Below are 15,069 nucleotides of genomic sequence, written 5' to 3'. Positions count from 1 at the left end.
GCCCCTGACTCCGTGAGGCAGGAGTGCTAACCACTGAGCCACGGCACTGCTAGTGAGCCATAACATGCCCACGATCCTGATCCGGCCCCGGATAGAAGGGATTTTCCATCTTTTTTTTACCAGAAACCATTTTGCCCCTTTGCCATCAAGAAGGTATTATCAGGGAGGGAAACTTTCTAATTCTGTTCTTTTGTAAGTCTGCAGCAGAGTTCTTGGAGGCTTGAGAGCGACGTGTATTCAGCCAGGAACTGGTATATGCTCAATGGAGGCTCTAATATGGCCAAAGGTTGTGATTGCATTGGGTTTTTAATTTTTACCCTTGTCAGCAAAGATTTTTCTCATATTTTCTTCAGCTTCAAGGTGGCTTTGAGGGTAGTTAATTAGTCTGCGGCTGATGCCTGGATTTTGGGCATTCTGGTCGCTAGGAAAGCAACAGGCTGAGGTTGGGAGGAGCTTGCTGTCTTCTGTCTGCCCCGTCTAAAAGGCTCATGTCTTTTTCTGCTGTCCTTGCTTGTTGAATTCCATCTTCTTTTGTCAGCAGAAGTAGACGGGAGAGAGATCTAGGCTGCCTCTCTTGCTTGATGTTCCCTTTAAGCCTGCACTCCAAAACCCACCATAATCTCCAATACCTCAAGTATCTTCCAAAGGGGTTTTCAAAGTGCCCAGGCAGATCTCCAGGGTTGGAAAGACTGTTTTGAAATTCCAAGACAAGATCTCACATTTACCAATTATTTGTTTTTTTTTTGGACTCGCCTTGATTTCCACAAACAAAAGGTGTGGCCATGGGTACCTGCATGAGCCCCAGTTATGCTTGTTTGATTATGGGGAATGTAGAATATTCCTTGTTCCAGTCCTACTCTGACACTCGCCCACAACCCTTTCGCTGGTACATCAGTGATGTTATCAATGCTGCTTCCTGCTGTCACCCGAAATTTGAACAATTAATCAATTTTGCTTCCAGTTTTCATGCTTCTCTCACATTCACTTGGTTGCACATCCAGAGATGTGCTAAATTGCCCGTAATGTCCAGGGGTGTGCAGGCCAGGTGGGTTAGCCATGGCAAATGCAGGGTTACGCGGATAGGGTAGAGGGTCAGTTATGGGTGAGATGCTCTTTGGAGGGTCACTCAGACTCCATGGGCTGAATGGCCTCTTTCTGCACTGGAGGGATTCTATGATCCTATAGTTCATTTTGACTTTTCCCATCCCTTCCTTGCCTTCTCTGTTTCTCTTTCTTGCCATGACTTACGTCCTCACGCACCATTTCCTGGAAATATTTCAGTCCATTTTGCCAATTTCACTGTCCCTATTGCATCTGTTGCAGCAATATCTCTTTCCACAGGGATGCTTCCAATTTATCCTCCTCTTATCCTCAATCATTTTTTTCTTGTGAGAATATTTCAATGCTGCAGTACTCCAGTGAAAACTAACCCAAGCCGAAGGAAAGGCAGAGATACTAGGAATTGCCGATGCTGGAGAATCTGAGATAACACAGTGTGAAGCTGGATGAATACAGCGGGCCAAGCAGCATCAGAGGAGCAGGAAAGTTTGATGTTTCGGGTCGGGACCCTTCTTCTGAAGAAGGGTCCTGACCCAAAATGTCAAACTTTCCTGCTCCTCTGATGCTGCTTGGCCCGCTGTATTCAGCCAGCTTCACACCATGTTATCTCTGGAAAAAAAGGCAGTTCATTTTCCACTTAGGCACTTGAACAGCCTTACAGGACTGAATATTGAGTTTAACAACTTCAGACCATGGATATGCATCCATTTTGATAACACCACCTTCCTCCACACTTGCATCGCGTTTGCATGGGTTTGTTCTCAACAGAGATAGTTTCTACTTTTCACGCCTACTATGAACATCTCTTCTGTCCCTCCACTCCCTTTGTCCTTTGTTGTGCGCACCCTCACCATCTGTTCCACTTGCTTCTCTTTCTCCTTTGTCAATCAGATCAAATGTATCGCTGTCCAATGCTTTTCAGTTCTGAAGAAATTATTATCGAAGTCGAAATGTTAGCTCTTTGTCTTTCCACCCAATTTCCTGGCCACAGTAATTACTGGGAAATCAGGGGATAGAATTAATTTAAGCTGTACACTATTTATGAATTTTAATTGTCATTTTCAATTGTCTCTGCGCTATAAGACAATTAATGGTGATAGGAAGTTCATGACCGTCATCTCTTTCAGGTATTGGCTTATGCAGTGGCATGCGTGAGTGTTTCTGCTTTCAGTGCTGGGATCATACAAGCTAATGAGGCTGAAGAGATCATGAACAAGTTGCGGAGTCTGACAGAACAGAGCCAACAGGTCAGTGATCAGTCTGTGTTCAAATGCTGCCACTTAAGAAATGCAACTTAAAAGAGCAGTTGTCAAACCTTTCATAACTGGGCTCAGCCAGTTTCCTGTTGCAGTTCCAATCAGAGGTCAGATGATTCCAAGCCCCAATTGAATTTTAGGGCCTATGCCTTCAGAAGAGGAGAGGAGAAAAGCAGATAAAACTGAACATGTAATTAGTTTTACTGTCATGTATTTTATCTCTGATGCTCAGAGCTACCTAGCCCATAGCATAAGAATATAAAAACTAGGAGCAGGAGTAGGCCATTCAGTCCCTCGAACCCGCTCCATTATGTCATTCGTTCATTACTGGTCTCACCAGTGTCTCAACCCGAGTTTGTCCAATCTCTCTCGAAAGCTAAAACTCCCCAGTCCAGGCGGCATCCTGGAAAATCATCTTTAAATCCTATTCAGTGCAGTCACAGCCCTCCTTATAATGTGGCTTCCAGAGCTGCACACGTTACTATCACTGTTTGGCCTAGCCAACTTTTTATACAGTTTCAGTATAACATCCCTGCTTTTAAACTCTCTGCCTCGACTAATAAAGACAAGAATCCTGTGTGCCTTCTAAACCACTTTATCCACCTGATACCTTCAGGGACCAGTGTACATGCACGTCAAGGTTCCTCTGATCCTTGCTTCCCAGGGTCCTACTGTTCATCATGTATTCCCTCACCTTGTTCGTCCTGCCCAAGTGCATCACTTCAGATTTGAAGAGATAGGCTGGATGGGGCAAGGATAGTTCATAGTAACTCCAGTCCCACAGCAATGTGATTGACTCTTAACTACCCTTTGGTCAATAAATACTGTCCTAGCCTATGATGCCCAGTTTCCCGTGAGTGAATAAAAGAATTTACTCCTGTAAGTGATGTTAAGTTCTCACGTCTGTGGGAGCCAACTCATACTGCTTCACATCTCCAATCATCTGATCACACAAAGTAGGATCGGGAGCGAAGGGCCACCATTGGTAGCTTGAACCAAACATTCATGTTGTTCTCTGAATCTTCCCTTCCTTGCTACATGAGCACAATGATCAAAAAACATTGTGAAATGAGGCTTCGTGTGAACTGTTAAATTGTTTTCTTTCACGACAAATAAATATGCAGAGCAGCAATTGTGTTTCTTTAGCTCAGTCAGTGCAGATATAAGTTTGATCAAAATAAGGGATGTGGTAGGCTGCCCCACATTTGTGTATCACACTAACTGACTTAGATATGACCCCCACTGCATCCCTAAACCAGCCCAGTTCATCCCCTCCCCCCACTGCACCACACAACCAGCCTAGCTCTTCCCCCCCACCCACTGCATCCCAAAACCAGTCCAACCTGTCTCTGCCTCCCTAACCGGTTCTTCCTCTCACCCATCCCTTCCTCCCACCCCAAGCCGCACCCCCATCTACCTACTAACCTCATCCCACCTCCTTGACCTGTCCGTCTTCCCTGGACTGACCTATCCCCTCCCTACCTCCCCACCTACACCCTCTCCACCTATCTTCTTTACTCTCCATCTTCGGTCCGCCTCCCCCTCTCTCCCTATTTATTCCGGTTCCCTCCCCCCATCCCCCTCTCTGATGAAGGGTCTAGGCCCGAAACGTCAGCTTTTGTGCTCCTGAGATGCTGCTTGGCCTGCTGTGTTCATCCAGCCTCACATTTTATTATCTTGGAATCTCCAGCATCTGCAGTTCCCATTATCTCTTAGATATGACACCTTCTAGCCACTCTTCCTCCAGCATTTTTGAGCCTGTTTAAAAATTGTGGGGCACTGGTAATGTCCCTGACTTTGAGCCAGGTGGCACGGGTTCCGTTCCCACCTGCTCTGGAGGTCAGCCACTGCATTTCGGGATCACAGAATCCCTACTGTCGACTGAGTCTGTCTTATGTTGCTGAAAGGAAGACCTATTACAACACCAGAATTTCTTCGACAGATATAACTAGTGATAGTTGCAGTGCAAATCCTAGGATGTGTTCAGTGCAGCAAGATGCCAGTCAGCCCTTAGAGTGTACACCAACCCTTTGAAGAGCAGGACCTACAGGCCAGAAGCTGGGAATACTGCAGCGAGTAACTCACCTCCTGACTCCCCAGAGCCTGTCCAACATCTACAAGGCACAAGTAAGGAGTGTGATGGAATACTCCCCACTTGCCTGGATGGGTGCAGCCCCAACAACACTCAAGAAGCTTGACACCATCCAGGACAAAGCAGCTGCTTGATTAGCACCACATCCACCAGCATCCACTCCCTCCACCACCGGTGCACAGTAGCAGCAGTGTGTACAATCTGCACGATGCACTGCAGAAATTCACCAAAGATCCTCAGACAGCACCTTCCAAACCCACAAACGCCTCCATTTCAAAAGACAAGGGCAGCAGGTGTATGGGAACACCAGGTATATGGGAACACCACCACCTCCAAGCTCCCCTCCAAGTCATTCACCATCCTGACTGGGAAATATATCACCGTTCCTTCACTGCCGCTGGGTCAAAATGCTGGAATTCCCTCCCTAAGGGCATTGGGGGTCAACCTACAGCAGGTGGACTGCAGCGGTTCAAGAAGGCAGCTCACTACCACCTTCCCAAGGGCAACTAGGGATGGCAAGAAACACTGGCCAGCCAGCGATGCCCACATCCTACAAATGAATAAAAAAAAAAGCATTCCACCAAAGCCACTCCCCCCCCCCCCCCCCCCCTATCACCATAGCCCTGCATTTCCCATGGCTAACCCATCAAGCCTGTCTACCCCTGGACACTGGGCAATTTAGCATGACCAATTCACCTATCCTGCACATCTTTAGACTGTGGGAGGAAACCCAGAGTACCTGGAGGAACCCATACAGACACAGGGAGAACATGCAAACTCCGCACGGATGATAACCCAAGGCTGGAATTGAACCTAGGTCCCTGGCACTCTGAGACAGCAGTGCTAACCACTGAGCCACATTGCTGAGCAGGTTGTTTTGAAAGTGGGGAAAGCTCGTATTATCCCTAAGCCTGAGTTGCTGATTTTTGATGCTTTGTTTGCCACATTTTTCTCTTCAGAAGAAACGGGAGCTTTGTTTCTGAGCCCTTCCCTTGGTCAAGGAGTTTGTCAGAGGGGCTGCTAGTCAATGTACTATATTTCCTCTTGTTAATTAGCTTCCAAAGCTCAGTTGGAAGAATGCCCCATCAGCGTGAGATATGAATGTTTGTTGTTAGTTCCTGGCATGACATGATTCCTCCGTTGCCTGATTGCTCTGGTTCAGAATAGGTTTGTCCATCTAAAAATTGTATTCTGCAAAATCTGCATGTAACCTGTGGGCTTTCTTCTTTTAAACCCAGCACTTAAGGCAACTGTTTAATTTTTATTTCTTCCAAATGATTTTAGAGGGAAAACTGGTCAAAGAAATCAGGAAACCTGACAGGCATTGCAGAATTCAATTCAAGTCTTGTCTACTTTCACAGAAATGAAATCTGTTAATTCATGAAGTGGCATAAAATTGATGTGTCTTAAAGTTCATCTGTCAAAAGGTTTCTCCATACAGCTAATCCAGCTTTTGCTTTTGATTCAGAATCATGATTGTGAGACTTGAATTCCCGGCCTAGGTTCATACTTAATGCCATTTGCTTCCTTGATGGCGTTGCCACCTTTTGCAGTGAAATGTTGAATGTGTTTGGGTCAGGTCAGATGTTGGGGAAAAGGCAGATGTCCAAAGCAATTGTTTTAAAAATTAATGAGTTCACCTCTTCTCCTGAGATTTGCTACGCTGAGTTAACTGCTGCAATATTAATAAAGTAAACCATAATTATGAAAATTTGAGAAATGCAGAGAATTATTTGAACAGTATAAAAATGAAAGCTTGCTCTTTTCTTCATGTTGCACTGTACAAGACATTGGGTCAGGCCACATTTGGAGGACTACCTACAGTTCTGGTTGCCCTGCTATAGGAATGATATTTCTAAACTAGAAAAGATGCAGAAAAGGTTTACAATGATATTGCCGGGAGTGGAGGTTTGGGTTAGAACGAGATCTGGATCGGCTGGGACAGTATTTGCCCCTGGAGCATAGGAGGCTGAGGGGGGCCCTTATAGAGGTTTATAAGATCATGAGAGGCATAGACAAGGTGAACAACCTTTTCCCCAGGGTATGGGAGTCCAAAACTGAAGGGCATAGATTGAAGGTGCAGGGGATAAGATTTAAAAGGGACTAGAGGGGCAACTTATTCACACACAGTGTGTGTAAGAAATGAGCTGCCAGAGGAAGTGGTAGACGCAAATACAGTTACAAAATGTAAAAGACATTTGGGCAGGTACATGAATAGGAAAGATTTAGAGGGACATGGGGCAAATGGGACTGATTCGGTTTAGGAAACCTGGTCAGCATGGACTAGTTGGATTGTAGGGCCTGTTTCCATGCTGTAATTCTGTATTACTTCTCTTTGATATCCAGCCAAGTCACCACTTTCAGTAGACAGTCCTAGGTGATTACACTGAATGCTACTATTACTATCCACCAGAAGCCACTCGATAATAATGAAGAGAAAGAACACTGACCTCCCTCCTCCTGTACCACAGCTGAACGATATTGTCAATTATGACACCATCATTCCCATCCTTGTCATGATTACTTTATGCAACAAAGGATGGGATTTCCCTGGCCTTTATAGCTTAGCTGTACAACAGGGCATCATTAAGACCCTCAATAATTTGAACTATTATCAGGTGCTGTTTGTAGGCCTGGTGACATGATTCCAGAAACACATTTAAATTCATTAAGTTTTAATTTTCCTGAGTTGTGATTTTGGGCTGAAATGGGTAAAGGACAGTTTATTGAAAAAAAATGTTTGCGCGAAGAATTTTTTCTAGTCAATTTATTTGACACTTATTGTAGGTGCTGTTTCACTGCTATTTATTCAGGCTGTGGGGGGAATTAAAACCAACAGGCTGGAGCTGGGGGTGTTCTGGGGGTTGCGGACCTGTATGAAGAGAGTTTGCCGATTGGTCTATGGACTGACGACCGTTGTCCGTGACAAAGGTCTTTTGCTTGCCAACTATGTGATTCGCTCCAGGGAGCTGAGCAGCTTGTGGCATGAAGCATTGGTCAGAACCCATTTGATCTCCAGAAAGGAAACATCTGCCCTTTTCTGTACGCTTTAAACAAAAACCAGGCTCAGCCTGAAGAAAGCTGGTTTATTTCCCAGTTGGTGTAACTTGTGGCTTTTAACAACAAGTCACAGACTTTATCAAGAATCACAGAAGTGTAAGGTACACAAAGAGGCCATTCAGCCTGTCATGCCAACACTGGCTCGTTAAATAAGCATCTTTACTTACTGCGGCCTGCCACCCATTTTGCCCCAATGGCATCCTTCCTTGTTTGTGTGTAATTGGGGCTTATAAAGGGGATTCGACTTTTAGCTGTTTTGATAGTTCATTGTTTAGCTGTTGCTAGAATCTGTTTATTTGTAATAAGTAGTATTCTCATTAAGTGCACAGGCCTGATCTAGGGCTCAAAGACAGGTAAACTGGGGAATTTTGCAAACTTCTGTGACAATATTTAACATCTATGACAAATCCAGGGATTGTGTTCTGAGAAAGGGTCACAGCACCCGAAACAGCAACTCTGCTTTCTCTCCATAAATGCTGCCCTGACCTGCTGAGTTTTTCCAGTAGTTTGTGTTTTTGTTTCTCATTGCCAGCATCTGATGTTCTTTGGGGTCTTTTTTCTGGTCCAGGAAAAGCCGGGCTTGTTTGCCAGCACCCTACCCCAGTGGAATAACACTTGAGGACTGGAGTAAAATTTAAATAATATATAGAACTGTGGGTGCTGTAAATCTGAAGCATAAACTGAAATTGCTGGAGAAACTCAGCAGTTGTTGCGAGAGAAACAGCGTTCCCAAAGTAAAAGTTAAGTTTGGGTTATCTGCTCTTGTCTGATAAATCCTGTTCCCGGTTTACTTGTTGATGTGGTAAAATTAAATAGGATCATTTTCAGTTTTCTTCCAGAAGTTCTTTCCCATAAAAGAAAAAGATTCAACTTGTTGCAGTGAATTTATTTAACACTGAACTGTAATCAATACCTGAAGATGTGAGTATTTACACTTGAAATTGTGCAGGCCAGACAGTGCAAACAATATAACAAAGTATGGAGCTGGATGAACACAGCAGGCCAAGCACATCTCAGGAGCACAAAAGCTGACGTTTCGGGCCTAGACCCTTCTTCAGAGCCCTGCTGAATCTTCACCATCCCCCCAGACCTCCCACTGACTGAGGACGAACGGTCAGTCCTAAGCAAGGGGTTCACCTTTGTCTCCCTCCACCTACACATCAACGGATACCAGTCACGTTTGGACATCGAGCAGTTTTTCCGCTGCCTTCGCCTCCACTCTTACTTCTTTAACCGGGAGCCTGACCTTCCCTCCACTGACCCTTTCACCCACCTCCAACACAAGTCCTCTTCCTGGACACCACCCCCAGGCCTCCTACCCTCCCTTGACTTCTGATGAAGGGTTTAGGCCCGAAACGTCAGCTTTTGTACTCCTGAGATGCTGCTTGGCCTGCTGTGTTCATCCTACTCCACACTTTGTTATCTTGGAGTCTCCAGCATCTGCAGTTCCCATTATCACAGTGCAAACAATATGTTGTGTAGATAGACATTGTAGCAATAACCGCTATCATCCACTTGGCTTGGCCAGATGACTTTGAGCGCTGAATAGTGATATAACTCTGATTCTTAATGCTTTTCATACAGTAAATAACATAAAGAGCTTTCTAAATATATTGGGACGTGGAACTAACTTTACCAGACTAATCCAAATTCAAGCCTCTTGAATGTTAGAAAAATGTTTGAGATTCTGTCCTTCAAATATAAAATTTGCCAAGATTTAAATTTCCATTGGCTAGTTTGCGAAGCAGAGTGACACCAACAGCATGGGTTCAATTCTCACACTAGTTGAGGTTACCATGAAGGGCCCATCATTCCAACCCCTCTCCTCACCTGAGGCATGGAGACTGTCAGGTTAAACCATTACCAATTGTCAGCGCTATGGTCCAGCAGGACTAAGATACCTTTGCCTTTTCTCTTTTCAGTGCACATTAAAATTGCGACGTTAAAGTTTGAATCGTCTTTGATGTATGTTTATTATATGTATGTTCAGGTAACCAGTAGTAATGTCAAATAAGCAAGGTGGAATACTCCCAAGCTTATGGAAGCGCAGGAATCAAACACAGAACAGAAGATAATGATACTGAAAGCTGTGGTTCTGCAGATTATTGAAATCTTTCTCATATTTCCTTATCTGGGCTAAGTCGTGAAAAAGTCATGTGCACTGGTGCATGGCTGTGCTACTTTGAAACTTAATTTCTAAACTGTCTTTAAATCTCAGACTGCAGGTTTTGCTATGGCTCTGGGAAATATAGTTCATGGCTTGGCTGTCTGTGGACATGGTAAGGCCGAAGACCTCAGTAACAGGCTACTTCCTGCTTGGCTCAAGATACTTCTAGCTGAGGTGGGTTGATGTGGATAATATTGGTCTGCAGTTGAGTGATTTGATGCTAGTTTTGTCTCCATTATCAAATGTCCAATATTTTCCAGACCAAAAGAAATTGAACAATAGCCTACAGTTGGGAGTAAAGTATTATAGACGCAATTATGCATGTTAGTTGGAAGAGTGCGGAGAGATGATGTGAAGTCTATGGCATGATTTTAAAGGAGATGCAGGAACAACGATATCTGAGGAGTACACAGGAACAGGAGTAGGCCATTGAGTGCTTCAAGTCTGCACTGCCATTCAATTTGATCATGGCCAAACATACAACTCCTGTTCTCACTTTTCCCCTACCCTTTGATCCCTTCAGCCCCTATAACTCTTTCTTACTCCTTATTGAGAACATTCAGTGTTGTGTCCTCAGCCACATTTCTACGATAGTAAATTCCACAGTTTCATCACTCTCTGCGTGAAGAAATTTCTCCTTATCTCAGCCCTAATGGGCTATTTCCAGACCTTCCAGTCACCAGGAAGATCCTTCCTGTGTTTATTATGTCTAGTCCTATTAGAATTTTATAGCTTTCTACGTGATTTCTCCCCCATTCTTCTAAATTCCAGTGAGTATGGTCCTAAGCAATCCAGTCTCTCTTCATACATCAGTTTTGCCATCCCAGGAATCAATCTGGTAAATCCTGGTTGCACTCCCTCAACAGCTAGAACATCCTTTCTCAGAAAAGAGACAAAAACTGCACACGATGCTCCAGATGTGGCCTCATTAAGGCCCTATACAGTTGTAGCAAGTCACCCTCGCTCTTGTACTTGAATTCTCTAGCTGTGAAAGCCAACATACCATTTGCTTTCTTCACCACTGGCCTTACCTTTAATGCTTACTCTCAGCAACTGGTATATGAGGACACCCAGGTCTCCACCACCTTCTTTCCCATTCTATTGCCATTCACATTATCTGCCTTTGTATTTTTGCTACCAAAGTGGAAAACTTCATGTTTATTCACTTGATGCTTCATTTGCCATGCATTTGCCCTGAAAACAGAACTTGTTTGAATCACACTGAAGCATCTCTGTAACCTCCTCACAGCTCACCCTTGCTCCCAGCTTTGGATCATCTGCAAACTTGAGGATACTGCTTTTAGTTTCCTCCTCTAAATCATTAATGTATGCTGTGAATAGCTGGGGCCCAAGCACTGGTCCCTGCTGTACCCCACCAGTCACTGACTACCAACTTAGTTAAAGACCTGCTTACTCCTCATCTTTATTTCCTGTGCGCCAACCAGTTCTCTACTCATGACTATACTGTACCCAATCTCATGCACTTCAGTTTTACGCACTCATCTCTTACAAGAGCCCTTTTGGAAAATTTTCTGAAAGTTCAAGTGTGAGATATGTTGTGGCTCCCAAGTATTAACTCTATTAGTTAGACAAATCTTTGGTAGCAGACAATGTTGAGAAAGTTATTTTACAAATAACTTCAGGACCCTTAGCCTTATAAACAAAAGCATTCAGTGCACAAAAACAAAGGAAGTTCTGCTAAACCTTTGTAAGACATGAGTTAGGCCCCAGCTGGTGGTTAGTAAGTGCGAATGGGAAAATTGTTGGGAATGCAAGAGTCTTGTGGTACATGTAGGGCAGTTGGGAAAGAGGGGTTTGAACACTGGAAGGAATAATTTAGTCAATGGAAGAGGATTGTACAGTGAAGAAATCGGCTAATCTGAGCATTTATCTTCATCTGCCATATCAAGTATAACATTTTAAAAAGTGAGAAACTGCCTATAATAGATCAAAACACCCACCTTTCCTTTTGTGTATTTGCTGGCTATATTTCAGTTCCTCCTCCTGGGCTGAGTTTCAATAAAACTGCAAACATTTTTGTAAACCTTCAGTGTGCAGTCAGGATTGTAGAGCATGTACACAAAAATTTTGAAGAAAGCATGTTTTGGCACAGTATATGTTGTCTTTTTATTGCCAGGATCTTCCATGGCATTTTCAAGATGTGCTGGTTTATTTCTCAAAATGTTTGAAATATCAACAGAGCTACTGATGACAATTGAATAAAGGATTTTAATTAGTGTATTCTGCTGACTTGCTATTAGCTTATGTAATTTTATCTCTTCCAATGATCTAGAAATAACTGCTGTTAAAAACTAGAGCATATCTGATCTAAAATGATTTGCTGACCGCTCTTAGACAAACTCGGTCTTTAAATGCAACACAGATGCCTTCTTTTTGTATAAGTGCTCCCGTAGAGGATGTTTGACAGAGCACAGTATCTGATGCTAATAAAGTAGTGATAACTTGAACAAGTTAAAGCCTCTAATGCCCAATTTAAGTACAGTACTTACAGATGTCCTACCCATTATGTTTGGAAGCCAGTTATTTTTCTAGACTGATAACCTTGTTGCGCTGTGTGTCTCTGTATGTATGAGAACTATCGAGACACTTTTTAGCTGATCCTTCTCATTTCCTTATGCCTCTCAAAGGGTTGCCCCACAATGCATCGATTAGCTGCAGTAAATGGTCTTGTTGCTTTGGTGGGATCTGAAAGTTCCCTGATACAGGTATGTTTTATCTGAAATTGTTTACTACTGCAAAAATTGTTTGAAACTGACAATTCCGAGGCCTAGAGAAATAATTAAGTGAAACTGTTCTACTAGTTTATCGAAAGTAAATGCAGGAGTATTTATTTATTTATTTATTTATTTATTTATTTATTGATGATGTGGAGCGAAACTATTTCCAATAATTTTTTTTGTTGTGTTTGAGGCATCTTTAAAGTGTGCTAAACAGCAAATTTCATATGGAGTTTGGTCAGATCACGAGAGGGGGTATGCAGGAATTTAGCTTTGAAACCATTTCACAAATGGTTTATCTCCTTCACATTTGCCATCATATTTTTAATTCAGTGACTTTACGTTAGTGCTAGGGGAAAAGAAATTTGAACAGTTTGGATACAGCACTTGATAGGTGTAAACACAGGCATGTGTGATGGATTTAGCAGTCTCTCATTTGAAGAATAGCTAGCATTCATATAAACTCTTTCCTTCCTTATTATTGTAGAATTCATTTAATGTCACCTGACTGAAAATTGAATCAATGTAGATTTGTTATATTTAAATAAATATGGCTTTAGCCTGTCAGGAACACTTTTTCAGATAGAAATATCATGAAAAAAGTAAGAGCAGGTCAGGTTGATTTGTGGCAGAATTTGTAAAGCTGCATCTTCAGTACAATAGAATGTTTATTGAAATGTGGTGCATTTACTTAAAGGTCCATATTTTTTACAGTACCCATCTTGACAGGCATGATCTATTTGTACAGGGTCAGATTTTTGGATTTGAACGCAGTAAACAAAAATACCTTTTGGAACATAAAACTACATGTGAAATTTCATTGAAAATTAACAGATCTAGTTTGTGAAATGCAACAGAATGCAAAGAACTGATATTCATTCGTCAACCTGTTGAAAATCTCAAACAAAAACAGAAGTTACTGGAAAAGCTCAGCAGGCCTGGCAGCACCTTTGAAGAAAAAAAAATCAAAGTTAACGTTTCAGTTCTGAGGAAGCGTCACCAAATTCAGAATGTTAACTCTGATTTTTTTTGTTTTATTTCCTTCACTGATGCTGCCAGACCTACTGAGCTTTCCCAGCAACTTCTGTTTTTGTTCCTGTTTTACGGCATCCGCAGTTCTTTCGGCTTTTCTTTTGCAAATCTCAATTGTTAGACTGAATTGAACACCACCTAACCATCTGCTCTTGACTTTGTGTAGTTGAAATCCGAATCAATCCAGTCATCCCAATTTCAATCAAAGATGAATGAGGTTATAAGAGCAATGACTCAGGTAAGTTTCAAATGCTTGCTAATGTCTAAAGTCAATATCAAACAGTCTGACGAGTAAGTTATCCCTGAGTCAGAGTTAATGCGTATCTTTTAATTTCCTTTCATCACTCTCCAGCTGCACTGGGCAGATTTGTTATGGTGCTGTCTCTCTGTGAACTTAATACTTCACAAGACGTTGCATCATTGTGGTAACTTACTGTTCGATGTACTAGCAAGCTAAAGTTATTCCTATGATACTCAAGTATAACATGCTGGGCCTTGGAGCAGTTGCTTGCTAATGCAATAAGTTTTGTATTGCTTTGTTAATACTGATAAACAATATGAATCTACTGTTGAGGCTGGGTTACAAGGAAAGCTCACACCCAGCAATATAAATGTCTCATTAACCATTTCGCCTTCGCAATATTGCTGTGTGCAGCATCTTATTTAACCCTTGCTGAATTTACTCTGTTCTAAAGCCAACACACTAACCAGGATGATTTTGTTCTTGATGATCCATGGGAGTTTTCGTAGAAAGTAGGAGGTCAACAAGATGTATCTTTTCCTCTATCCATCTTCTATCCGCCTCCCCCTTTCTCCCATTTATTTCAGAACCCACCCCCCCCACCATTTCTGATGAAGGGTCTAGGTCTGAAACATCAGCTTTCCTGCTCCTAAGATGCTCCTTGGCCTGCTGTGTTCATCCAGCTCCACACCTTGTTATCTCGGATTCTCCCACATCTGGAGTTCCCATTATCTCTGTTGTCTGTGAAGCTACAAGCATTGTTTTATAGGTCTATTTGGATTTTGTAGTTCTATATTTTTTAGCGACTTTGGCTGACAATAGAATTGTTTACCTTTTAGTTGATCTTCTATCACAAAATTCTCCACTGAAATCTTGTAATTCTTTTTTCATTCATGGGATATGGGCATTGTTGGCAAGACCACAGTTTGGCCCAAATTGCTCTTGATTTGCTTGAACATTTCAGAGAGCATTTTAGAGTCAGACACCTGGTTCTTGAACCACATGTAAGCCTGACCAGGTCAGAACTGCATTCAAGGGCATTCATAAACCAAAAATGGTCGTTGTTACGAAGATTAGCTTTTAATTTCAGATTTACTAATTGAATTCAAATTGCACCACCTGCCATGGTGGGATTTGACCCGGAATCTCTAAAGCTTCATAGAATCCCTACGGTACGGAAATTGAGTCTGCACCAAACTTCCGAAGAACATCCCACCATATTACCATAACCCCACATTTACCATGGCTAACCCACCTAGCCTGTACATGTTTGGACACTCTGGGACAATTTAGCATGGCCCGTCCACCTAACCTGCACATCTTTGGACTGTGGGAGGAAACCTGGAAGAAACCACACAGACACAGAGAGAATGTGCAAACTTCACACAGACAGTCACCCGAGGCTGGAATTGAACCCGGGTCCC

General features: G+C 42.7%; 1 protein-coding gene across 3 annotated transcripts in view; it reads left to right on the top strand.

Moving 5' to 3' along the window:
• The window catches only part of focad (focadhesin), a 190,810-nt gene that overhangs the window by 133,403 nt on the left and 42,338 nt on the right, over positions 1 to 15,069 (top strand). For all 3 annotated transcript variants that reach the window (XM_048526877.2, XM_048526878.2, XM_059642923.1), the window contains exons 30-33: positions 2,187 to 2,306; positions 9,686 to 9,808; positions 12,283 to 12,360; positions 13,571 to 13,642. In XM_048526877.2, the coding sequence (XP_048382834.1) occupies positions 2,187 to 2,306; positions 9,686 to 9,808; positions 12,283 to 12,360; positions 13,571 to 13,642 (393 nt within the window). The remainder of the gene's footprint in view (positions 1 to 2,186; positions 2,307 to 9,685; positions 9,809 to 12,282; positions 12,361 to 13,570; positions 13,643 to 15,069) is intronic.

The sequence above is a fragment of the Stegostoma tigrinum genome, chromosome 3 (assembly GCF_030684315.1).
Source record: "Stegostoma tigrinum isolate sSteTig4 chromosome 3, sSteTig4.hap1, whole genome shotgun sequence".
Lineage (NCBI taxonomy): Eukaryota > Metazoa > Chordata > Chondrichthyes > Orectolobiformes > Stegostomatidae > Stegostoma > Stegostoma tigrinum.
This window is presented reverse-complemented; position numbering and strand designations above follow the sequence as displayed.